At 47.8% G+C, this 25,702-nt stretch overlaps 2 protein-coding genes across 3 annotated transcripts in view; one reads left to right on the top strand and one right to left on the bottom strand.

Annotated features, from left to right (window-relative positions):
- Window positions 1-13,100: 13,100 nt before the first annotated feature.
- LOC119383444 (protein pinocchio) lies at window positions 13,101-24,354 on the top strand. Of its 2 annotated transcripts, none has more exons than XM_037651576.2 (4): window positions 13,101-13,381; window positions 20,255-20,447; window positions 21,025-21,154; window positions 21,870-24,354. In XM_037651576.2, the coding sequence occupies exons 1-4, from the start codon at window positions 13,309-13,311 to the stop codon at window positions 21,954-21,956; spliced, it is 483 nt and encodes a 160-aa protein (XP_037507504.1). In that variant the 5' UTR covers window positions 13,101-13,308; the 3' UTR covers window positions 21,957-24,354. The 2 variants fall into 2 exon arrangements, with proteins under 2 accessions (XP_037507504.1, XP_037507503.1); XM_037651575.2 differs by lacking the exon at window positions 13,101-13,381 and adding an exon at window positions 15,121-15,375.
- The window catches only part of LOC119383442 (testis-expressed protein 10 homolog), a 66,459-nt gene continuing 65,020 nt past the window's right edge, over window positions 24,264-25,702 (bottom strand). The window contains exon 16 of the mRNA XM_037651573.2: window positions 24,264-24,551. Coding sequence (XP_037507501.1) covers window positions 24,405-24,551 — 147 coding nt within the window. The 3' untranslated portion in view covers window positions 24,264-24,404. The remainder of the gene's footprint in view (window positions 24,552-25,702) is intronic.

Here is a 25,702-nt window from a genome sequence, read left to right as displayed (position 1 = left end):
GGCCAGCGCTGTGGTGTAGTCTTCACGGTGGATACACTTGCCGACGATGATGTCCGCAGCAGTCTTCTTTTTGCATTTCGGCTCATGACAACCGTGAAGTCGTCGTCCGATGAGTCGAAGCTGTCCGAGTAGAACTCCGTTGCCTCGCTGTCCGTGCCGCTTGAGGCATTCCCACGTTTTCTTGAGACTGCCGGACGTGACGGTTGCGCGCCAGGAAGGTCCTTGGAGGCTTCTTCGTCCATTCTCGCATGAAGGGAGCGGCAGCTCCCAGAATCGGTAGGAAAACAAATCGAAAAAATCGAGATACAAGTAGAAGCGTTCTATGAAAGAATCACTTCGTCCTCGTCTCAACAAGAAGCGGTGATCTGTGGAATACGCTCAGTGACATAGTCACCCATCATGAATCCTTTGCAATACACATTGAGTCGGCTTCCTCACATATGTCCAAACAATGTCCACTATAGTGGACATTGTTTATCACGTGGCCATGGAATTAGTTATTCCTTCGAGACTGTTTTCTGTCGTTAGGCTTGTCCGCCAACGAAACAAAATATGACGCATGGCTCCATCACGTTTGGAATCGAACCCAAGCGTTACAATTGACCAAAGCAACGCGATATATACTGGGATACGACGGTGAATTGCCATGAGTGTCGACACTGATTTTGTTTCCATCGAGGAGGGACTGCAATGTCAAATGCCCAGAGAGAGCGAGAGAGATGGAAGAAAGGAAGTGTAGTGGGTTAACAATGAAGAAAGAGAGATAATATTCTTTAATGAAAATCCCGGAGAGGTTAGCCTGGTTTGTCGCCTGGCTTGCTACACCGGGTGTCGGGTGATAACTATGGTATATACAATGAATCACATATTCACACAAACGGTACGTACAGTCACGTACGCACACATACACACAAGAGAGTTATTCACAAACTTTGGTTAAGTCCAGTGTTCCTCAAGAACACCAACAGCGCTTTTGTAAAAGGGATTGCTAAACTACAGTGGGTGTGGGAGAAGAAAATATAGAAAGCTAAGAAAAAATTGCAGTGGCTTAGCTCGGCTATGCCAGGATATACGTAGCGTTAGCAAAGGTTCAGCTGATTATTCTGAGCTTTTCAGATTGTCTAGGATTAGCTTGATTGTCATGCTTACTGCTGCTCCAATGACACACATTCGGCCACATCGTTCAGAACCGGTAGACCTGGCGGCATGGCCGGGTAACGATACCCATTGGTAACGCTAAAGAGCGGAATGTTCTGCTTAACGAGAAAGTTCTTGCACGTTGTACAAGCCCGCGTCACGGTTTCACCCCATTCAGGCGCCGCCACCGAACTCAACGTTTCACGCATGGCACTACTTAGCGGCGTAAAGTCTTTCATGTGCCATAGTCTTTCACACACATCGCACACGTATGCAAACGGATTGTTTACGAAGTCCGTCTCGAAGGTCCGAGTCGCACTGGCGCTTTCGCTAAGTTTCGCAGTATAGGCAGTCGATCGGCGAGCCTTGACGTCATCGACGGCGTCTTGTTGTTGCTGCTGCAGAGATGGTCGCAGGGGCGTAGCCACGTTAGGGCACACCGGGCCCGTGCCCCCCCCCCCCCCCCGAAATTTTTTTTTGCCATGGCATACAGAGCAGAAAATGACACTCGACCACATCTGCGATCAAGGAGGTGCCCCACCCGAAAAAAATTTCTGCCTACGCCCCTGGATGGTCGGGCACGTCGCTCAGCATCCTGGCGACGCCGCTTTGCTAGACGTTCCTCCCTTTCCTCCAGTGTCTCCGCAGCACGTTTAGCCTTCCTCTGTTCATTCTTCGTACGCTGAACCGCTAATTGCCAGGCAACCAGGAGCGTAGCCAAGGGGGGGGGGGGTTGGGGGGGTTCAAACCCCCCCCCCCGAAATTTTTCAATTTTGCTTGCGCATATATACACGCACACATACAAACGCACGCACGAACATACATAAAGTATGGTTCAACCCCCCCCCCCCCCCCGGAAAAAATTTCTGGCTACGCCCCTGCAGGCAACTACTTCGGGATCCGATGACATAAGCTTCTCGGCTCTTCTGCGCCGTTGAGCAGCATTTGTGCTCTCCTTCTCCATGGCGTTACCCGCCCGCAAACGCCAGTCAGAGGCGCTATCAAGCGGCACCAGCGCATTGTCAGACGGCGACTGCACAGCGAAGGTGAATAGCTGCGCGCGCCATGGCTACGACGTCACCCCTCTCGAATGCGCAGTGCAGCAGCGGCGAGTCGCGCGCGCCGGCGCCAATCTGTCTGCCCGGATACGACGCCACTCCTTCCGCTCTCTGCCACCAGCCGTGGCGAGCCGCGCTCGGCGATGGCGGAGAGCGCGTTAGATGCCGGCTCCGCACTCATCCTCGCGCATGCGCAGCACGGCTCATGATGACCCACGGGAAACCTGCTCCGGCTAGGCAAGTGTAGCTAACGCTACAAAACATGAGAAAGAAAAACAGGGCAAATCGATGCTGTAAAATCACAGCACAGGATGACACTCGTCACTACGACAGTCTTTCATGAAGGTATGTTTTTAGCAGAAACTGCAATTGCGCATGTAGCAACGGCTTAGAAGTTTCGCATTCTAATATGTCTTTTTGGGACAATGGCCCGCCGTAGTGGTCTAGTGGTTATGGTGCTCCACTACTGACTCGCAGGTCGCGCGATCGGATCCCGGCCGCGGCGGCCGCATTTTGATGCAGGCGAAGTGCTAGAGGCCCGTGTACTTAAATAGGTACAGGTTAAATGGCTCCAGGTGGTTTAAATTTCCGAGGCATTTCACTGTGGCGTCTCTCATAATCATATCGTGGTTTTCGGACATAAAACCTGAACAATTATTATTTTTCTGAACGTGAAGTAACGAGCGCTTGTTTTTGGAAACAGCATCGAGCGTGGTCGTGGAAATGTCAAAATGTTTCTTCGAGACCACATTTACTGCAAGCCAGTGACATAGCCAGGGCAAGGTAGCTATTTGCGCTCGTGCCGTCGGTTCCTTATTCTTCTGTGTTCGTGTGTATGCGCTGTGTTAAGATGATGATAGCCAGGGCGTAGACCCCCCCCCCCTCCCTCCCGGAATTTCTTTCTGCCATGGGATACAGAGCACAAACTGACACTCAACCACACTTACCTGCCTGGACCCCACGTCGGATTAAAGGCGTGCCCCCCCCCCCCCCCCCCCATCCCCCACCTAGAAGAAGATTTCTGCCTACTACGCCACTGCTGCAAGCAACCTTGTCAGCCATGCCACTGCGAAATGCAAAACACCGTGTAAATGCTGCTCCTCGACATATGCGACACATAAGTGTAACATGAAGTGTCCGTGTTATTCGGAATGTAATTAACGTTCAAACTGCGAAGTTATTGCGTGAAGGCTCAAGGTATACCACTCAATTCTCGCGAGTCCGCGATTTGTGCTCGTGGTGTGAGCGCTGCAAAAGCTTAATAAACTGCAACCTATCTGTTTGGCCCACTTTGTCCTTGACAAGACACTCGGAACGAAGCAAGGATGTCGCGAGGTAGCTTACATCAAATCGAAACTCGATGGTGTAATGGCATCAAAACAGTCGCTGAGTGTTCTATACAAACACACTATACGCACATGTCATTTTTTCTCCGCATATATCAGGCTCAAAAGGTAAACGATTAACTCGGCCAGCTAGTGGTATAATGTCATTCCGTGTCGCATGTCAGTGCCTACGCAGTTCAGCTATCGGAACGCCAAGACGTCCCATTTCAAATTAACCGAAAGCCCTGATGACGAATTGATTGCTGCACCGAGCAAATATGCGCACTTGCGGGATATTGTTTGCTCATCAGATTTCGATTTTTCGACATACACCCGCATTCAAGTTCCTTATTGTGAAAGAGTAAACATACCGTTGCTTGTATTACAAGGCACTCGGCACCGAACCTTGGTGTTAGATAAAAGTACGTCAGTGTTCACGTGGTCCAACAGCGTTGCAAGTTTTTCCTCCGGTTATCACGGTGATATTTTGACGGAGGGAGAGCTTCCTCCGCCAGATTCAGAGACGTCACTGGATTAGAGTTATTCATGCCCCAGAATATGCTAGGACATTGGTGTTCGAGTTCATTTCCCAAAAGACCAGACTCGTGCAATGCGCGTGGCATAAGCAAGCGGAACATTGTAGTGTTTCGTAATATATAGTGAGGACGGGTATATCTTGCTATGTGTACTCAGAATGCCTACTTAACAGATATGAAAAGTACGCTGGTGGAAATCAGCTACACAATTTTATTAAGCTCCACAAAATAATCAGTTAAGTATGCTATCCAAGAAACTTTGTGATATTGGGTATATATGCAGAGCCGCAGATATGCTCCTATTAAAAGTTACTTGAGAGAACTGCGGCACTGCATTGGTTCTCGCAATTCATATGGATTATGGTAATTCGCACATAGATTTGTCTACTCTTCGTGCATTTTGCTTGGCATGTTCTTCCGGCTTTGTTTATTATGCTTCATTCTGGCTTTATAGATAGTGTCCCAACTAACATCCCAGCGACGGTTTCCTGCGAGTAACCGCCGCAAATCTCAATTACAATCGCCGAATTCAGTTGAGGGATCGAGCCGGAAACAAGTCACAGCCGCTGTATTTGAAACATCACCTACTGACACAAATGCTAAAACAATCCTCTTTTTCTAAAAGCACAAGACAATAAACGCATAATGGCGGCGACTTACGGGTTTTATAGACCAACGTTTTGTTGCAATGTCACAAAGCCGTTTCGAGCCACAAGGACGAAGTTTAGGCAAGTCCGTGCTTGCCACGAATCATTACCTCGTCGATTGAACTGCAATTCCTGCAGCGCTCACGCACTCTTGCACTTCCTCCGGTAAAGCTCATAGCAAACGCTATGCGTAGTACATTACTAGTTTTAAAATATTAGTGCGTAAGGATAGTACGGAAGAGAACACACGCTACGCTGGCTTCCAAAACACGTAAGTGATAGCAACCAGCTTGAATTGACACTGATAAAAGCTGAGCGAAGTGCCAGGCAAGCGTTAAAAACGGCAGCATATGGGCAAAAGTGAGCACGGGAAACTGATAATACCAAATGGGATGGAAAAGCGACACAAATATGCGAAAAGCTTAACTGTTGTCGATTAGAACAATGGCTAGAATTCGTACTTATCTTAAGCACAACGCACGCGAAGGGGGATAGGTAAAAAAGAACAGGCAACAAGCTATAATGATTAAGAAAAATTTAGTCGTTTGGCGCTCGAATTAAAACATATGATTGCTGGGAGTGGGGCTTATTCCTTGCAGTGGTATAATGTTTGGTTTTATGTCACGTACGTACATCTGCCCCCTATATAAGACCACAATGACCATGTACAAGAGTTAATTTTCTATTCATTTTTACAGTTGCAGCTTCTCTCCTTCTGTCCCGTCCATTTTTGCGCTGTAAAAATGAATGTATACCAACTAGCCCGCATCTCGACGCTTTTACAGTTAATTTTCTAAACGCACGTCACCGTTGACTTGCTGAAAACTATCCATTACTCCTCAGCATGTTCCTCCCACATACGTCACCGGAGCAAGCCTACGCATCTATCAGTCTATTTGCTTCATGAAATTTGTGACGCCAAGGCTGTTATTTCGGGAGCGCAAGAACGCACTGTTCTGCGAAATTAGCCTTAAGCCTTTGTATGCCAGCGTCCACATATATATGTGGACAAAACATATCACTGAAGTGGGATCAGGCTAGCCAACGCATTGCCTTTCAAATCGATTTGAAATGTTGGCACTATACTCCAGCATTTCATAAAAATTACACCATCTCCCGCTAAAGGAGCCCATGTGTGGATGCGAAGCAGCGGCAGATGGTTAGCTCGAACGGGACATGGCGTAATCTTTTTTTCTTGCGTTCTCGAGCCTGTGCCTTCCTCTGGCGTAGAATAAAAAATGGAATGGAAACAACTTTATTGAAAGTCCGGCGATGTTTAATAACCCGGGCTCAGGTTTCCCATGAGGGGACTTCAAGGCCTTGCCTCAACGCCGCCTCGCGGGCCCGCTGGACTGCCCATTCTTGTGTCTTGAAGTTGGAGCTGCGCAGAGCGGCTGCCCACTTCGACGCGAGAGCATCCGGAGCTACTGCCATCTGAGCTGCTGTGACAGGGCACTCCCATATCATGTGTGAGAGCGTCGCTCTAGTTGCCTGACATTGCGAAGAATCAGCACTGTCCTCCAGTCTCCATCCAGCCTCCGCTGCGTGGAACTGCCGGCGTCCGAGGTATTCGACTCCCGCAAAGTCGCAAGATCATGTGCGCCTGCCTCTATGCAGTCCATGCCATTGGCGTCGTCGTGGGATTCTTCAGCGAGGGAAGGAGAGCACGAGCGCCCCGCGTCTAGAGCCACAGAAGCAGAGGCGGCCATCGGCCGCTCGTGGCACGTCAAGACGCCGGAGGCGTCGCTGCTGCCTGCTCGTCGCAGGAGAGAATGAGGCGCGCGAGAGGGGGAGTGGAAAGGGGGAGAGGGAGTGGAGAGGAGGTGTGTGCGGAGAGGTATTGTGCGTGCGCAGTAAGGGTGGTCACGCCGCATACCACCACCACCACCACCGGATTGAACTCCGCCATAAGATGCTTCGCATCTAAAAACATCTATTTGTGTCACCTTCTGTGAACAAACAGCGGCAAGTGCGCACAGAACAATGGCGTTCTTCTCAAGTCGCCTATTGAAGTGTATGCCTGCATTTTTTAAAATATAAGTTCACTCTAAATTCGTGATAGTTTTTAAATTATTCGGCTTTATTCGAGAAAAGGAAGGGTTTATCTTGCTTTTTGTGTGAATTTTGTTGCACTATGAGCGACCAAAGTTTTGTAAGTTGAGTTGTCGCTGCGGCGTCCTCATTTGTGAACGCCGGACGCCAGGCATACAGACTTCGTGCAAGAAGCTGATAGAACGCCGCATGGTAGTAAGACCTGCTTCGTTGCCGTGCGGCTCTGCACAAAACATTATCTATAATATAGCTAAATACGTTTTTTAGATGTTATGTTTAGAATTTATTTGCTTCAGTCGGGACGTGGATTAAGTGATTAAGACATGCATGCCATAATTTTCTAGCTGATCACTAGCGGAAGCGAATGTTCCTATTTGGAAAGCACCAATAATTAGCGCGTTAAAGAAGAGCCGTCAACAAGCAAAGGCCTCCTGAACAATTGCTACTGCTACTGCTACTGCAATTGCAAGCAAATGGGCCTTGGATGGCGATAATGATGGTGATGCTGAAAGCGTTGAACATGAGGATTAACGCGTTCATGATGGCGATAATGAACGATGATGATGAAAATGTTGAATCAGGGCCGTTAGCAAGCGGCCACGCGAACGTTTATGATGATGATGATGATAATATTAATGATGAACGCGTTGAACTGGTAATGAAGGCGTTGATTATGGTAAGTAGTGATGATGATAACGATTAATGCGTTGAAACAGAGCCGCCAGCAAGCAAAGTTCCTGTGTACGATGAAGAAGGATGATGGACCCAGTGGAGCTGGCAATCCCAGAGTTCGCATATGTGGAAATTTGTTTTCCTCTAGAACTAAAGCTAAAATTTCCAGGTTTCCGGTTTATTCCCTCTTTGTGATGTATTGTAATTGCTTATACACACAAAAAAAAATATTTACTTGCGCAACTGGATTGGCCGTGGGGATACAAATGATTAAGAGAAATATAGATACAGCATCGCGTATCCCAAGCAAGACAGTGCCAAAAAGGGGTCAAACACGCGAAAGCAAAAATATCGTTTAAAAGGACAGAAACCCGCGGCGGTGGTCTATAGCGGTTATGGCGCTCGACTGCTGACCCCTAAGGTCGCGGGCTCGATCCCGGCCGCGGCGGTCGCATTTCGGTGGAGGCGAAATACTAGAGGCCCGTGTACTTAGATTGAGACGCACGTTAATGAACACCAGATGGTCAAAATTTCCGGAGCCCTCCACTTCGGCGTCCCCCGTAATCATATCGTGGTTTTAGGACGTTAAACCCCATATATTATAGTTTAGAAGGACGGGTAGTTGAGCTATTTAGTATACGAATTCATGATAAACAAGAGAAAAGTTGTGTTCTCTTGTGTCCGTTCGCCTACCTTCTTTTTATCATGAAAAATATCGTCGAGAAATACGCCATCTGAGATTTCCCCGCACAACCGTGTCCCGCAAAGTTCTCACTTGTAAACATCTCCGTAAAAAGAGCTGCAGTGACAAGTGGTCATTAATATACGTTAATGCAACACCATATACGCATTGCAGTCCAACTCTCGCAGTAACCGCTTAAGTGCACTTTAACAAAACAAACAGATCACTAACTGACTTGCTTTCGCCTAGTCGACGATGCCTTGTAGTACGGCGGGTAACACGCTAGCAGAAATAGGTATATTACTCTTTCCCGCGAACAACCAATCTCGTACCGCTTCAACCAATACAAATAGTTCCATGGGGAGAAAAAGCGAGTGACAGGGGCAGCAGCAACAGTGCCTCGTGACATTAATTTGCAGAACCATTCAGAGACAGCAACGAAAGGTTGCACAAAATGGCCTTCGAATCGAAACAGTATCAGCCCTCCTTTCTTTCTATTTTGATCTGTTCTCGATGCGGCCTTGCACCTGTCACATTTCGCGCATATACTGGTACACAGAAGCACTGGGGCTAAAAATAAAGTTCCCGTAGCGAAACGCTGACATTGTCGCAACGAACAGGCCGTACGACAACGTCTGCGAAATAAATAGAATAGCGGAGAGAAGCTGTGTCAATGGCGGACACAAAAACGCGACATAAATGTATTTTCAATGTCAACGGGTCACTACATACGCTCGTGGGTAGAACGACGACGGGGAGAAGAGGAAACGGGAGAGCGGAAGCGCGTGGAAAACGGAAACGATAAAAAAAAAAGAAAGACAGAGAGAGAGGGAGGGAGAGTTAGCGTTATCTCGCAAAAGAAGCGGAGCAGGAGTGTGCAAAGAACGCGATGGTTTTTCTTGAACACATGTGGCTATGCAAGCCATTCTTCTTTTGTTTAATGTCTCCTATACTTGGTGCTGTTTCCGGCAGGCGGGGAGAGTATATCTGACCTTGCGTACATGGTTTCTGTGTGTATGCAGCTGTTGGTAGGCGAGGAGGACCGAGACGACTTTAGACGTTCTATTTACCCTAAGACGCCCCAGGAACGCGACTCTATCGCGTGTGCTAACGCCTGCGCTTTTACGTACAGTGGCATGCGCTGCATAGAAGTGCAGGCAATAGCCCAGAGTAATGGCTGCCCGCAAAAATTCCTTGCTTATTGTGAAAGAAAGAAAGAAAGAAAGAAAGAAAGAAAGAAAGAAAGAAAGAAAGAAAGAAAGAAAGAAAGAAAGAAAGAAAGAAAGAAAGAAAGAAAGAAAGAAAGAAAGAAAGAAAGAAAGAAAGAAAGAAAGAAAGAAAGAAAGAAAGAAAGAAAGAAAGAAAGAAAGAAAGAAAGAAAGAAATTCTCAATCTTAAAACTAAATGTCTGCCCGCCGCGGTGGTACAGTGGTAATGGCGCTCGACTGCTGACCCGAAGGTCGCGGGATCGAGTCCCGGCCGCGGCGGCTGCATTTTCGATGGAGGCGGAAATGTTTGAGGCCCGCGTACATAGATTTAGGTGCCCTTCAACGAACCCCAGGTGGTCGAAATTTCTGTAACTTTTTCTTATACGGCGTCTCTCATAATCATGTCGTGATTTCGGGACGTAAGACCGCAGCGATTATTATATTACAATAAATGTCTGGCAATATAGGTTATCCGCCTTTGCAACCGTGTGTCTTCACTCATCAGTCCAGTGATCGGGTTCTCCACCATTTGTTTGACAAAGGCCGTACAACAATTTTAGATACGGATCTAGCACACTACCGCGTTTATTGCAGTAAGGGTACCACCCCTCACACTTAGACTACAGATTTATTTCCAGAAGTACAAGGGTTCTGGGGGATACCACTGGGTAAAATCTGTTGGATAAACAGCTTGAGTGGGCCGATGCTCCGTTGTGGTTGTATGAAAAAAATTGTAACGTTGTTAGAAAAACTCAAAATAAATTAATTATTTACGCAAATGCACAAAACAAGATCAAAATAATCTAAAGACTAACGAAAACATATTCGATACATCAGAAGAAAGAACTATATGCAAGTATAATACTGCATGAAATATATGCAAGTAATATACTACTCGCCGAGATGCACAAAACGAAACGATGGCAGGCATTCAGGGGGGATGGAAGCTTCAAGAGATGACGAATCCTTGAACACGGGGTGTTGCAAGAGTCGACGTTTCGACAAGTGGTCTTTTCTTCTTCAAGGCAGCAAGTGAAGACAAGACCACTTGCCGAAACGTCGACTTCAGCGACACCCCCTATTCAAGGATTTTTCAACTCTTCAAGGCGAAAAGAAGCGGTATAAGATTACGCGGAATCCGACGGTTAACGCGTCATTCCAAAATTTTCCGCGAAGCGGCGCGGTACGAGCACTGGCAGTGGGATGTACGCGGAGGAGCCTTGCATTATCACGCGCACGCGACACCGCATATTCAAACGGCCACCGCATTCCGTACGAAACGCAGAAGAATGTCCGCGTCGGCGCGTTTTGCAACCAACGCCGACAGTCGCACTTGGTCTTTTCCTATTTTGCTTCTGCAGACTTTGCGGCCGGGGAAATCGACGAAAGAGCTCCAACGGACCCTACCGCGCGGCCGCTGACGTTGACCCCATAGTTTCCTACAATATTTACTAGATGGAACTCTGGTGCTGCGATCGTTCAGCCACCATGAGAATTATGGGTAGTAACACGGATTTGCCTAATCTTCGTGCTTGCGGCTTCAAACGCACTTGTGGCTATGTTTATTATTGTGTTTCCGCGTTTTCTTTTTTTTTTTTTTCGGATAAAAGAATGGGTCGTTGTGCACTTCGTGGCCCGATTTGAATTGGTGAGCCTAAAGGGTCAAGGTGGTGAAGTGGAGCTGTTGAACGTTTGTTGTACTCCGTCTTGCGACAAAGTGGCCGCAGGCGACACGGAGCCAAACGAAGCAGAAAGAACGAAGCTTGGACAAATCCGCGTACTACCCATCATTCCCATGCTGGCTAAAGCGCGATGCGTTGCAGGTCCCATACACACTAGCGCCAGTTTTCCCTCTACAGTATTATTAGGTAACTCTATGGTTGATCAAATGTCGTGAGCGTTGGGCACGAACAACGTTGGCGTCAGCCGCCACGTTGGATGACCTAAATGGTGGGACGCGAAACTTGTGATGTGACGTTAGTGTTATCAGCCCATTCCATGAAGGTTATTCCGTCATTCATTCACAGAGGCCAACAACGTTCCGGCAGCGTCGTTACACATTAAAGCAGTATTGGTAGTAGAAAACTTTATTTTTCGTTTTGTTTGTCAAGCCCCAGAGGGTGGAGCCCTCAGTCCAAGGCCCCATTTTTTGCTGCTATCCGCTTGGCCCGGCCAATAAGTATTCGCTGGTCGTCCAGGTCTGTGATGGAAAGAGCGGCTTCCCACTGGTAGGAAGAAGGATTGGGTATTATATGTAGCCCGGGCGGTTTGGGGGCATTCCCACGTGGAATGATACAAATTTGGGTGTTCTCCACAGAAAGGACATCAGTCAGGATACTGTGTAAGGTAAAGTCGTGTCCACCTTGTATGGCTTGGGCTGGCCTTCCGCTGTCGCCTGGAGGTTAAACCACCGCGTGATTATGCTGCCTTGACGTTATCAAAGGCGCTGTGTTGGGATACCAGTACGTTAACGACTCGCGTCCATGACGTAAGGTGCAAGCTATCCGATAGGCTGTTTCTTGAGGAAAAAACTAGCCCGATCGGTCACGCTGATGGTCCAGACGCGCGCCGACGTCCGGCCCCAACAGATCACAGTTCCAAAAAGGCCGTAACAATGAGTCACTGTTTAAAATACCGCATTCTCGTGGACCCGTATATTCTATTAAATTGACGGGAAAGATGGATCCTTCTGCACTCCCTTGGAAATGAAGCTATAGAAGGCAGTCACATAGATTACTTGAGCTAGTTGTAAGTTGTATAACATAAGTCTCCTGCAGACAGAAACTTTGTCAATCCTTCCTTGCTCCTTTCTGCCTCTAAAAACGTCTGGAACTCTAACATTTACCAACGAAGCGGTTCTGGTCTTATCAATCTCATTGATCTGTTTTTTTTTTTAGATCAATATTCTGGACATCTCATGCTTATCTCTGCTTATGTTGAACAGTTATTTATTTGTCGTATACAATGTGAGCCCTTTCTGGGCTTTTATAAAGGATGACGATCACAATCTGATAGCAAGACCATTACTGCAGGCTAAATAATTAATCGTTAATGCAAGCAGTTAAGAAACCGCAAGCTTGCGTAAAACATCCAGAACTCAGTGAAACAACACTTCCAAGTATGTTCCAAACGAATCAACATAATCAGAAATTTCAAACATTTCCATTTTTTTTTGTTCCAATCGACAGCTGCTTTATTTATTTATTTATTTATTTATTTATTTTAACAATAAAGAACGCTTAAGGACATCAACTCGAATACTTGACTTTACCTGCAACATACTCATCCTATTGCGAATATTTGCTCCCGGTATATTTTTGTGCTCAGGCAGCCAGTTTGGAGCTCAAACGGCATGGCTCCGACCTCTGTGCTTTTGTACACATTTTCTTTCCCGATCTCTTTTCTGTGTTCTAGTACATATTGTCGTTCTTATTTCATTTTTTATTTGCATCCAGTTTTGGTGACAAATGTACGCGTGGAACAAAATTACGTCACGATAACTTGCTAAATGACTGAATCAGCGTGTTTGGCACTGCATGCATGGTGAGGCGACGACTACCTTATTGATGTTTCTTTCTATGCGCAGGTAATGTTCGCGCTTGAAAAATACGCAAAAACGGGTATTCCGCAGTTTTGAAAGGCGCGGTGTTCCGGCGCGCACGCGCACCTTCTCTCTTACACTTCTGCGCATGCGCCGAAACCAGACGCCACCTCCGCGACGCGGCGCCAGCGGCGCGCTCGAAATGAATCGTCTGCTCCGGCAGCGTTGCTCTTCAGTCGCCCGCAAGCGCACGACGAGAGGTGCTGCTACAATCGTGTGTGGATAAACCGAAAGTTGGTCCAAGGCGGGCTAGCCCACATCCAAAACATCGGATTGTGCGTTGTGTAGAATACTCCCGTCAGGAAGTGGGCGTGTTGTGATTACAATAACTGTCACTCGCATCACCCATCGCTTCTTTCTGCTGTGCCCGAGACGCGGGAGTTTCGTAGGATGGCTACCGGAGTTCTAGTGAGCTACCCTTCGCCAGTGCTGCACGAGTCGCGCTCAGCAGTCTTCAAGAAAGGTTAGAAACACTTTCATCACAATACGTACTTCTGCATAGGTACACGGCAAAAAAAAAATAATAAATGCGCGAAGGCCGCGAGTGATATACTGCTGAGAGAGAAACCGATGAGAATTTCTCAGCGAAACGGACGAATTGAGTCACCGCCCAATCTCGGCTCCATTGCGAAGAAACCAATCCCACACAGATGTACAGGAAAAGCTTCGTTGGAAACACAACACGATTGCCGATTTAACGGGATAAACTCGTTTCCTGGCGCTGCCAGCTTTCGCACGCGTAACCTGACACCATTTCGCCGTGGGCGCCAGAGAACGCGCCAGATGCGGCCGTTATGTCCCGAGGCACTGTGCGAACGACGCTGAAATAATTGGACGAAAAAACCGCCACCAATGCTACATCTCCCAATTTTTTTTCTCGGATATCTAATCATTCCGGAGGCTTCGGGCATTTTTGGCTCGAATGGTTTGAGTTTGAGGCCACGCCAGTTGCAAGGCGGCGGTCTACGTGGCCGCCTGCCAAGCTGCAAGCTAAACCGCGCGAGCTGTCAGCTCTTCGCGTATCGATCTTCGGTGTACCGAAATTATCAACTAAAGGGGAAACAAAAATGCCACCGATTGTGAAGACGTGCATTGTGTGTATGCGTAGAACTGCACGATCAGATAGCCTCTGGCGTACCAAACTCTCATGCGAAGTGTGCATATGGTAATCTAGTGAAGGCATCCGACCGTTTCGAATTCAAAAGAATCGCGCCGCCAGCCGACTATATATACTACGGCCTTGAAACCACGGCGGCGGCGCGGCGCCTTTTTTTACAGAAGACGCGCAACTTTCGAAATGTCTTGCGCTTCGGGGTTGTTGTACCCGGAACGCCCATCATAGCATAGGCTCGGCGGTCATTTGGTGCTTAGAAACTAAAGAAGCAGCGAAATATGTGCAAGATTTGTCTAAAGTTATACGCTGTGTAGAACATGCATTGAAGACAAGAGCGAATAATAATAATAATATGAGGGGCTTTACGCGCCAAAACCACGAATGATTATGAGGCACGCCGTAGCGGAAGGCTCCGAAAAGTTCGACCATCTGGTGTTGTTTAACGCTTGCACCGACATCGCACTGTACACGGGCCTCTAGCATTTCGCCTCCATCGAAATGCGATCGGGATCGAACCCGCGACCTTCGAGTCAGCAGCACGAGCGGTTCTTGGGAACGGGCGCATCATGGCGTCTTTCTCGCTCATCAGAGGCAATCCTCACACGTCGATCAAACGCTCCATTGAGCGTACACCCGATAACGTTCTTGAATTAGAGACCTTAAAGACGTCACTCACTTAATTCAAGAGCAGAAATGGCGACCTTGGAAGAAAGTTTTCAATGGAACGGGGTGGAGCTGGGACTTCCACGAAATCCCGTGCATTTGGTTGTCACGCTGTCCCCCACGTGCGTTTTCCTAGATAAATGGTGCGTTGTTGGTACAGTCGATAAGGGCCCGGCCCCCTTATCAAGGCCCGCCTTTCATGATCGGTAGAACACCGCCGCGATTTTGACGGGCCAATCTTCTGGTGTCGCGTTTTGGTGCGCACGGCACGGACGAAAAGTGACAGTCCAGCGCCCCCGCGGTCTAACACTGAGTCACCGAGATTTTAGTCACCAGCTTAAGTTTCCCACGCAGGGCGCGCGGGCACCGCATATGCGACTCGCCTTTTTCTCATTTTAGATTAAGCGTGCGTGTGTGTGTCACACGGTATTGGGAGCACGCACGTCTTTGTGAATGGGAAAGGCTTTCAACAGTCGTGAAGTTGTCATCGTTTGCCAGTTGAGTCGATAGCGCTGAAGAGGCCCGGTTTACAGTCTTCTACTACGCCTACTCGTACACCAGAGACCCGAACGAGCAAAATATGGCACACCGCGTACGCGGCCTCCTCGCTATGCTTGGAAACTCGTCCCAATCCAGGTCATCGTCACCATCGCTTCGCGACGCTCACCTCTCTTTGCACGGTACGTTGTTTATTGTTTGTGTTTGTCACCACCAGTCGCCATCCCCATTGTGTTTTCATCCGTCTTCGTTTCAAACTGGGCCACAGCCGTGCGTTGAATTGTCAATGATGTCTGTGTGCACGCTTCTTCGCCAACGCCGCGATTATGATAGCTTGTGTTACTGTAAGGAACCAGAAGTTCTGATCGCGTTCCTTTCGATACAGTGTGTACTTGGTGCAAAATAATAAACATTGAAAGCGCAGCGGGTGAGTACCTTACATCTCCCCGCCACTGGCTGTTTCCTCGAGGAAAGAAACAAAACAAAGAAGCTTGCTTGAAAGCAGACACTGTACTGTAGCAAAGTTGCGCAGCTCCGACCCAGATTTCCTGCCCCGTTCGAAATGTGGCACAAATTTTACTCCCATTTCTCGCGGCTCGCAGGGAGGAGCGCATTCAACGCACGCGGCAAGATTGTGACGCCCGCGCACGAAATGTGTTCAGGCAAGCAAGCTATCGCACATTTTGTTTTCAAAAACCAGCACAGCAAGTGATCTGCGATTCAAATCTATACAGACGTGGCGCGGTTTCCAACTCGCACATGCGTGCAGAGTATTTTTCAATTTCGGGGCGGCCGTAAGGAAGACTACCGTCCCCCCTATACCGTTATACGACTTGGCCTGCGCTCTGCCGTACGCGCCTGCAGTATATTATTATAGGTGCGCGGCGACGGGCAATCGAGCTCGGCGCGCCTAGACGGCGCCGCGCAGCCGCCAGAGATCATTCATTCGTGGCTCGTGCTTGAGGGACGGCAGCTGTGCTCCGTACACGTTGCCTTGTCAGTCGGGCGCCAGCCTTTGTTTTGGGTCAGCAGCGGCGCCCTGCATTAGTTAGCCAGCAGTGCGCCTTCTTTTTGACGGCAGATGTCGGGAAAGCATAACAGTCCGTCGTATATCGCGATCACTATCTGTGATCCAGCTGGCGTCGACGTAGAGATGAACCTAGAAAGAGTCTTGACGGCTCTGCGCAAAACAAACGGGCACGCCGACATGTGTGTTCAGTTTCTCGAGCGCTACAATGTCGCTGGCGGAAATGAGGAGGAATGCGCATCCGATCCAGCCGTTCTAATGATTTCGGGCGCGACGACGTACGACGCGTAGACACATACTACAGACGCATCCGCCGGATGACGTAGACAAGTAGCGACGATGGTGGCGACATCCTGCAGTGATGGACTTGACCAAAGCGCCGCAGAAGATTTGTTGAGTTTAGTACGGCAACCGACAAAAGGCGTGCGCAGGGTCCTCAATTAGGGAGAGTCGAACTTCCAGGGGCGTAGCCAGAAATTTTTTTCGGGGGGGGGGGGGGGGGGGGGGGGGCTCATCCATACTTTATGTATGTTCGTGTGTGCGTTTGTATGTGTGCGTTTATATATACGCAAGCAAAATTGAAAAATTTCGTGGGGGGGTTGAACCCCCCCCCCCCCTTGGCTACGCCCCTGCGAACTTCTGACAACGGTCAGCCTTTGGTGCCCGGCTTTCCTGGGGTAAACAGTTCTTGAAATGCACCATCACGGTTTCTCGGCGAACATTATCGTCAATAACCTGCGTGGCCATAAGGTCCGATTGAGTAAAGGTTAGGGGCAAAGTTCGCGGCCATCTTAGATTATTAGGGGGGGGGGGGGGCGCCACCACCCCTGCGCACACACCTATGCAAATTACTGCATTCCATCGCTCTGCTGGCTTGAGCGTCCCGACGAAAGCATAACTGCGACACCGTGTATGTCTTACTGTTATGCGAAAACAGTGCAGGCGCCAGTAGTTCTTGCGCGATTGGTTGGGCAAAGCGTCACAGTAGTGTGAAGCCACCAGCCCAACTGATGCCGGAAGTCGCTGATAAATGCGGGCATAAACCGCGGCACTCTGTAGGTGGAGCGCTTTACGACGTTCATGCATGTGATCGAGGTTGGGATATCTGCGGCACTTGCTGAATCGGACGAACAGGCTAATATCAAACGTCTAGACTCCAATGAAATTGAATGATTGTCTTCGTCTTGTCTTATCGAGCGTGTCAGTGCAGCACTTAGGCAGATGGTTGCAGATTTCTTGTTCTATACATACTGGGATAAGCTTCGAGCTAACTGGAATGCGAGATACGTTGCAAATTTAATTTTTTATAAGTTTTTCGTATACGAGTAAACGTATGCCTTGAACATTCTTCGCAAGGCACAAGAACCTAAAAAACTTCACTGAAAAAATAAAATCTAGACGCTTCGCGTACTACGAAAGCAATTTTGAAACGTCCCGCCAATCATCAGGACGCTCGCGGCTCTGCAGGCGCCAAGGGTAGCGCCATGTTCTCTGTCAGCATCGGTGTACATTTGAACTGTACACGGATAGTTAAATTTACTTCTAGCAGTCCGCACGCTGTCTCGACGAGATAGGGCATAAATTTTCTCGGTGTTGCCTCCGATACTGAATGGTTCAGCTTCACAGCAACGCAAACACAGCGTGTAGTCTCGTCACAACTCGTAGCTTTCACAGCGCCGGAGTTCATTAAAGAGGCGAGCGCGGCTTCCCAGGTGCCGCTGGACAACCTGCAACCTCGTCGGCGCGCGGCGAGATCTCGTGGGAAAGAAAACGCAGGAGGACAACGCACGGGGGGCAAGGTGGCGGTAGTGGCGGTGGTGGGCCAAACGGGGTCGTCGCACGAGAGGAATCGAACCCTCGCCCACTCGAAGCGAAAGAGGACGCGAAGAGGAGGAGGAGGATGCGCCACGAGAGAAAGGGAGGCACGGCTGCGCGCGACGCCGCGACGAGGCGCACGACGTCCCGGCAGCTTGCTTGCTTTTCAAAGAGCTGCCGCGCCCTCTCTGCATCTCTAAAGGCAACGCGCGACGCCCGAAATGGACGTCACGAGAAGGAGGGGGTCAAACCCGCGCGAGATGCCAAGAAAGGACCGTCCAATACGAGGTCTGAGTAGAAGGGTCGTCGCTTGTGCGCCCGTTCTTTCCTAAATATATATTTCTTTTTTTTTTCCTCGTCACTTCTATGATCACAACCTTCAACGAGGCGAAGCGAAAATAGAGAAGACCGCGCCCCCGTCTACAGCCAGCAGCAATCCCCTTCTTGTGCTCCCCGCCTTGGGTCTTAGTCAACCGCGCGCCCCAACTTCGGGCTTCCCCGCTCCTCCGCGCGTGTGCCAATTTGGTCGAGGGTGCGGCCTCAAAGCCGGCATCGTATAGTATTGTATATTCTCGCGGCGGCCTTCACTTTGCGGAATTCCGCGCCTTCCTCGCCTCCTTCCTCTTCGCACAGCGCTGGAGATTCTTCCTGGAAGTTCAAGGCATGGCTCCGACTGGGTGGGCGTGTCCCGCTAGCTCCTTTTGGGGCTGGTACAGGCAGAGGAACATAGAAGCAGTCATGGGCACATTCTGCAGCAAAATATAATAGCGTTACAGTCACAGTTAGACGGAACAAAAGAACCATCACGAGATAACATTTTACATCACCGCATATTAATTCCTTGGCAAAGTACTGCTCTAGAGACATACGAACAATTTTCAACTCAACATTATTGTAAGGTAAATATAAAATGTACGCTCTGCAAGTAACCACATTGTTTACCGAAATACTGGCTATCCAGCTCAACAGCTGTTAGGGCAGCAGATCATGGATGCCTTTGACCTTTCAGTTACCACATCGCTGTGACAGAATTAGATCAGTTGCATTGACGTCATATGAGCCCAGGACACATTGTTTTGACATATCTGCGTTTGTTCGCCAGTGTGCTTTGATTGTAACCTAGCCACATGTGGCTTAGGGCACCCGTGATAAATATATTGCTAAGGCTCTGTTTGGTCGATATTATTATCCATGAAAGTTGTAGCCCATCTTTTCGTCTGTCCCAACAGATGTCAGAGACTGAAAATGACAAAGCTGTACTTGCATATTCTCTTGTACCAAGTGCATAAAAATCAATCAACTGGTGTTTACACGCTGTTTACGAAAAGCAGTGTGTTAAACATATTAAACTGTTGCGACTTTTCATGTGCATTGGCCAGTGTGATGCAACTACGTTAACTGCAAGATAATTTACTAGCTCAAGAGCAACGTTTCCCACTGAAATAATTTTTTACCACTAAAAAACAATTTTACCACTATGCTTTTTCATTCAACACTTTGTTGAAAACAGAAATAAACTTGTTCTTTATATATAACTGTGGGCTTGCTGTCACTTATCTCGTGGAGCCTGGACCTCAGTTCATGGCCAACAGGATGCCTCACAGACACTCGTACATGCTGGAATGCTACGAGAGGTTCATTGAAGCAAAGCAAGCAGGTGTTTGGCAGCTGTACTTTTGCACTGTTAACAGCTGTGTATGTACTGGCTTGAGCCAGATTCAGTGACCGCACATTTCCTGTCTGTTTCAAACAGGCTCTAGCTCTGGCAACATTCCAGCACAAATTTCCATCATAAACAAGTGCCTGGACACAGTGCGGTGTGCTAAATAACGTTACAATTTCATTTTTTATAGCAAAGGGTAGTTGAGACTGGAGTCATTGGTGATGGACACTACGATAGGTAAAAACTTCTTTCCCAACATATTGGGCAGTTCTCGCAAGGCAACATATATGTGCAACAAGACTGAAGGAAGGCAGAAACTACAAATGTAGAGTCGTAATCCGACAAAAGCTGGATGCTTGCTTACGTATTGTACATGTCGACTGCTGTAGTTCACAGCTACTGCCACCTTTCTATAACATATGTTTGAGCATGCGTCGGGCTTCCATTACTTGTGAGGAAGCCAGAAACCTTCTGTAAGCATAGTTTTAACTGTGCCTGGTGCCTGAAAGATCGCAGTGCTTACGTCCCATTTGCCAACCTCTTCGACTGTGTGCAGACCTGTGCATCCGGCATTCCAAGTCGGACCCCGTGCTGGTGACGCTTTCGCAAAACTCTCCGCTGGCACGATGCTCAGAACAGGACAGCTGTTGGGACAGCATTGAGGATTTGGCACAGCAACACCTTCTAGCACAGGGAGCCGACGCAGTCACCTTGGAGGGCCTCAAGAACCACTACAACTCCTGCTTCACGTGAGTTCTTACAAGTACACACAGGCTTGTTACACAGGCAACCATCACAAACTCAAGGTGCTATGAAAACCACTGGTTAGACATGTTTACATAGGTGCTGAAGTTAACAGTTAAGCAGGAAAAAAAGCTCTGTGAAGGAAGCAAGTAGACAACTATCTGGCCATGTTGTAGCAGCTATCAGTAACGATGCAGTACCTTTTAGCAATTACTAGTACCAATAAAGCATAATAGGCTTAGTGCTTTCGTGTCAATTTTTCATTCAGTTCAAAGCTAAACTGCCATGCCAGCTGGAAGAACAGGGTTTGACCTGCCGAAACATTTCATAAAAGTGCAATTTTTGGTTGCCTGCGAGGCTGTTAAAGCAGGGTTTCTCAATGACCATTACTTTATAGCAGCCGACCACAACATAGCATAGCTCTAGCGGTTGTCCTACTTTGGAGGCATCAGTGTAGTAGTTCATTACTTCTGTAGTTTATATGTGTGTCATGCAGTTCACCAGCCAACTTAATGAATGGAAGGCTGAGGTAGTGCCAAACAAATGAGCAGCAGCAGCATGTATATGTTGCGCGTTTTGCAGGTGTGGAGTTAGCTGGTATGAGGACCACGCGTCCTTGGACTGTGCCGAGTGCGGTGGATATGCCTTGCGCCGCCCCTGTCTGCACTGCAATGGCAGCTGCGATGAAGTCTGGAGCAGAGACTTGGATGCCGTGAGTCGACCTTCTTTACATCATGGTTAAATATGAATAAGAAAAGATAGGGTGGCCGTGCCCTTGCATATCATACAAAAGCAATTACATAATCTTGAAACTCGCTCTTGCCAAAAGGTGAAATAGGCGCTGCATAGTTATGCATTGTGAGCCTTTACTCGTTAGTTCTTTAACTATTCTGAAACTTAATGGCCCTGTGCTCTAGCTGTGGAGCGGAAAAAGCAGACACATTTAGAACTGTGGTTCTTTAGAAAAGTGTAGCCAAGTGGCATCGCAATAACCTTAGGCAACTCTGTGTCAATTGCCTACCGTCGCCTGGTGGCCAGAGGAGAAAATGAGAATTAAAGAAAGCTTCCTTGCCATGGTTTGCATTCATTATTACCACGTACCACTTATCAAATATGCCCAAATCGATAACATTCTCTGCGCTTTCCTTTAAATGCTTATGTGATGATTCATGCACACTCGCGTTGCTGGCAGTTCAAATTACTTCGCCACTTTAGTCTCTTATATTGTGCGATTCTATGCTTCACCTTGAAAAGCGTTTGCTACAGTACATTTACAGATGCTGAAAACGATGCTAGCTAAGGCAGCTACAGTTTTCAGCAGAATAGTATCACGAGTTCAAAAAACAGTGACATGTGTAAAAGAAACACTGTGCAATGTCCACATGCTCAATGTGTGCGTCTATTTGTTGTTCCTCCACCGCTAACAGTCCCACAAGCAGAGGCGTGCCCAGTGGCTCGGCGAGTGCAAGAAGGCCCCCCAAGATGCTGCTCCAAAGAGCCAGCAAGACTCTTGAGGACTACCTCCCCACCTAGGGTGCCTTTACCAGGCAGCAGCAGCACCACCACTTCCATCAACTGTACATAGGACAAATCCCTGGTTGATCCCATTGCGTCGCAAGTTTTCTCAACTGCCTTATACATCGAGCCTCGATCGATAAAGGTCTCCAAGGCGTGCACGCCTCGTCGTCGCAGTGTCTCCCGTTCTTCGGAAATGTCTCGTGGCACCCGCGCGAGCATTTAGTGGCCACAGACTCGCTGGACTCTTGTGTTGTGGAGCTGGACTTGAATGCACCGTGCGACAATACCCGTGGGAATTTGCATATGAGCGCTATCCGTAGCGTCATAGTGTGGGACAAGTTACCAATCCACACTGCAGTCATTGATCCAATGAAAAGGAAAGGGCGCCTGTAACATTCCATGTCTACGCCAAGTCAGTGGCCCCATTCCCGAGACGAGTTGGGGAAAACGGGCCGCTGGCGGATCAACGAAGGATATTATTTTGTACATATGTGGGTGCTTGTTTCGTGTTTCGCACTTCTTTGTCCATCTGCATCATCTTGTCTCCTCTTGTTTTGAAGGTATGTCCAGAAAAAGCGGCCTGCGGTAATTTTTCGAAACCCTAGAACATCCTAGGCAGTCTTCCCTTTTAAAATGGTGACAAAAGCACGATTAGAATCGTCTGTGGCTTGAGAGCAATCGTAGGACATAAAAAAAAAATTTGAACTTGTAGTTCATGCCCGTTTTGGCTTCTACCTATACCATAGTGTCAACTTAGTGCTGCTTAACGGCAAACACGTGCTCTCTATGAAGGTGATGAATGTACCATAATGACTTTTCCAGCGGTGATTACGTTTACAGCTCAAGACCAAAGGTGGTAACTTTTTTTTTTTCACGCTCTCAAGGCTGTTACTGAGCCACATCTGACGAAATGGCAAAAGTGCCGCTTTTTCCTTGTAAAACGACAGTAGATGTTAAGACAAAGTTTACTGCAAAACCATATTGTGTCTAGTGTGTGTAATTTGTCATTTGTCCATTATATTTTGTGGTAGTTGCCACTGCATGGAACAAAAATGTCTGCTTGTACATTGACGACTTTGTGGAGGTGTGAAAACTTAGGTGCTCGGCTGTAAGCAGCAGCTGCCCACAAATCTTTTATGTAGTTAACTCATACTAGCGACGTTTGATCAAAACTATATTACAAGTGTAAACAATGCTGCCATCATGCTTCAGCTACTGTGTATTAGGTGTCTGACAATCTTGAGATTAACATAAACCAGCTGCTGCTGACAGCCGAAAAACCACTGCTGCTTCATGCCTCACTGGTCTGCATCTAACTGCCGCACTTTGAGAAGTTGGTGAAATGTTGATTTTAAGTTGCTACTCACTTGCACACCAAAGCTGTCATTGCTGCCTGAACATTTCTGCCTTTTTAACTTTTTAAAAGTTTTCCGTCTCTTTCACTGTGTGCCAAAAACCCTTTTAATCTGTGCCCACGTTTGCAAATGTTTCTCTTTTTTGCTTCTTGCACTGTAAATTGGTTCTTTTGCCACAGACAATTTTCTTCTGAGATTTAGAAACAGAAATTTTGCAGTTCAGTCAAACAGGCCAGTGAGATAGACATTCTTAGTCTCGTTTGATGCTGGAAGAGGATTCATGATATGAGTGCCTAACGCGAGAGCTTCAAGAAGCAATGTGAAATGAGTGCCTTGGGTAGTGGATATGGAAACAATCCATGAAGTGTGTATTTTTGTAAGAAGAGAAAACCAATGCTGGAAAGCAAATGGGCAGATAAAGGGGCTGAAGGCAAAATGACACTGTGGTAGAGTGGAATTGCAGAATTTCGAGTTCTTTGCAACACTGAGCTATTAGGGCATCCATGGTGCATGTGCACTGCCTGTGAAGTCGCTAACATTTTACCATCATCGAAGCACTACTCTACAACAGTACAGTTCTATGTGGTGATCCAAAACTTCAAATAAATGGTAGCTGTGAAAGGAATCATCTAATCAACATTCAGACAACAAACACGTACGACGATTAAATACCACGTGCTGTTTAATGCTCCTCTTAAAAAAAAAAAAAAATGTTGTGCGGTAGTATTTAATTTCACTGTAAGTAGGTCTAAAACACAAACCATCTGTTCCGTTTTATATCAGCTAACTGTTTACATAATGAAGGAAAGAAATTGAGGAAGGAAACTTTCTTGCTTTTTATGAACTCGCACACACTATTTATGCCTTCGGCTTCCAATGATGAGCTCACATCAAAATTTTCAGTGCTGCAGACTCCAGTGCTAGCCTTCCACTGCGCAGAGACCAGAGCATTGTGCATGTCTTATTTATTGAACCATGTCACGAGGAATGTGTGTCTTTCAAAACGTCCATGGTTTGCAATAAAGGCTCTCTGTCACTTTAGGACTTGTGCTTATGGTGTACATGACTCTCATATGAGGCAACTGCTCCCTACTGTCTCACGGTGATGGTAATGCTTGATGGCTGCAGCATCGCTGCCTGGTGTGGGTGATGTTGCTGCTGCTGCTGTACGCCTTCGCAGAATTCACTCAGTGTGGCCAGGAACCATGGATGACGACGAAGCTCTGAGCCTTGTTTCTAAAGGAACAGTGTAGAAGAAAGCAGCCCTCAGATGCATGGTCCACACGAATTGTTAGATAGCAAATGGAAAGAGTGGCACAGTTAAGGTAGGAAAGAACAATGCGGGTCTAGAAGGATGACCTAGGTGAAAAGCTGCACTGTAAATTGATACTCGTCCCTGCTGACATGACTGACCAGTGATAGTACTACTGAATACTATGGCAAATCGTATGGTGGATTACAATGTTGATAATTTTAATCGAGAACACTTATTAGTGCTCGTTCACACAGCCGTCAAACCACCCGTCGCGTCACCGTCACGTCAAAAAAACGTACAGTAGACCCGACGTAGCAGTGTACGAACAGACTATGGCCGTTAGCAGCGTCGACAGCAGCACGTTCTTGTGCAGTGTTGACCGACTGATGCACCAAAATAGGAATTGTCCATGCAGCTCAAATGGTTCGCTGGCGCTCTCCTGACTCCGCTGGGCTCTCCTCCTCGCACCACACACACACACACACACACAAACAACTACTTGTCTCCCGTTTTATGGCCCATTCAGCCAGGCGGTTCAGTGTTCCAAGGCCACGGACCCGGGGGCCATATGCTAGACGCGTGGCTCTTCTCAGAACTCGGAACTCCAAACGTAAACTTCTGATTGGTCCGTTTTCTAGGGGCGGGGCTCCGTCCCCGTGCTGGCGACGGAAACGTAGAGCACTGCTCTACGTAGGTGTCTACCGTTTTTTCCGGAGAAAACGTCTTGGAAATCCTCTCCCCTGACGGAAATCGGTGCCGTGATGGTGACGTGACGGAGCTTTTGACGGCTGTGTGAACGAGCCCTTAGGGCTTTGTGATCAGCATAGTACATGCTGTTTTGCCCTAACCATTTTAGCCGTAATCTTGGATAATGCCTGGTCAGTGCATGTGAAGTTCACTGTGGTTGGACTCGTTAGACTGGCGTGCAACTTTCATTGCGATAGCAATTATATATGGGCACTCGAATATCCACCTCTTTCCTAAAACCAAAACAAGCTTGTAGAAATGGGCATTACAGTTGACTAGTAACTCTAAGCAGTACCTCTTGCAAGCATTGAAGCAATCGTTGCATATTTTAATTACAAAACCTACATTGCACAGTGTGTATAGAAACTGCAGCGCACAGGTACAG

This window comes from Rhipicephalus sanguineus, chromosome 2 (assembly GCF_013339695.2).
Source record: "Rhipicephalus sanguineus isolate Rsan-2018 chromosome 2, BIME_Rsan_1.4, whole genome shotgun sequence".
Taxonomy (NCBI): domain Eukaryota; kingdom Metazoa; phylum Arthropoda; class Arachnida; order Ixodida; family Ixodidae; genus Rhipicephalus; species Rhipicephalus sanguineus.
The sequence above is the reverse complement of the archived record's forward strand: the minus strand, read 5'-3'. Positions and strand labels throughout refer to the sequence as shown.

Excerpts from the sequence above, each read along its gene's own strand:
- LOC119383444 (XM_037651575.2), top strand. The coding sequence starts at position 15,276 with ATGGCACACCGCGTACGCGGCCTCCTCGCTATGCTTGGAAACTCGTCC. Across the intron at positions 20,448-21,024 it reads CACTACAACTCCTGCTTCAC|GTGTGGAGTTAGCTGGTATG; the intron begins GTGAGTTCTTAC and ends CGCGTTTTGCAG. Across the intron at positions 21,155-21,869 it reads GGAGCAGAGACTTGGATGCC|TCCCACAAGCAGAGGCGTGC; the intron begins GTGAGTCGACCT and ends CACCGCTAACAG.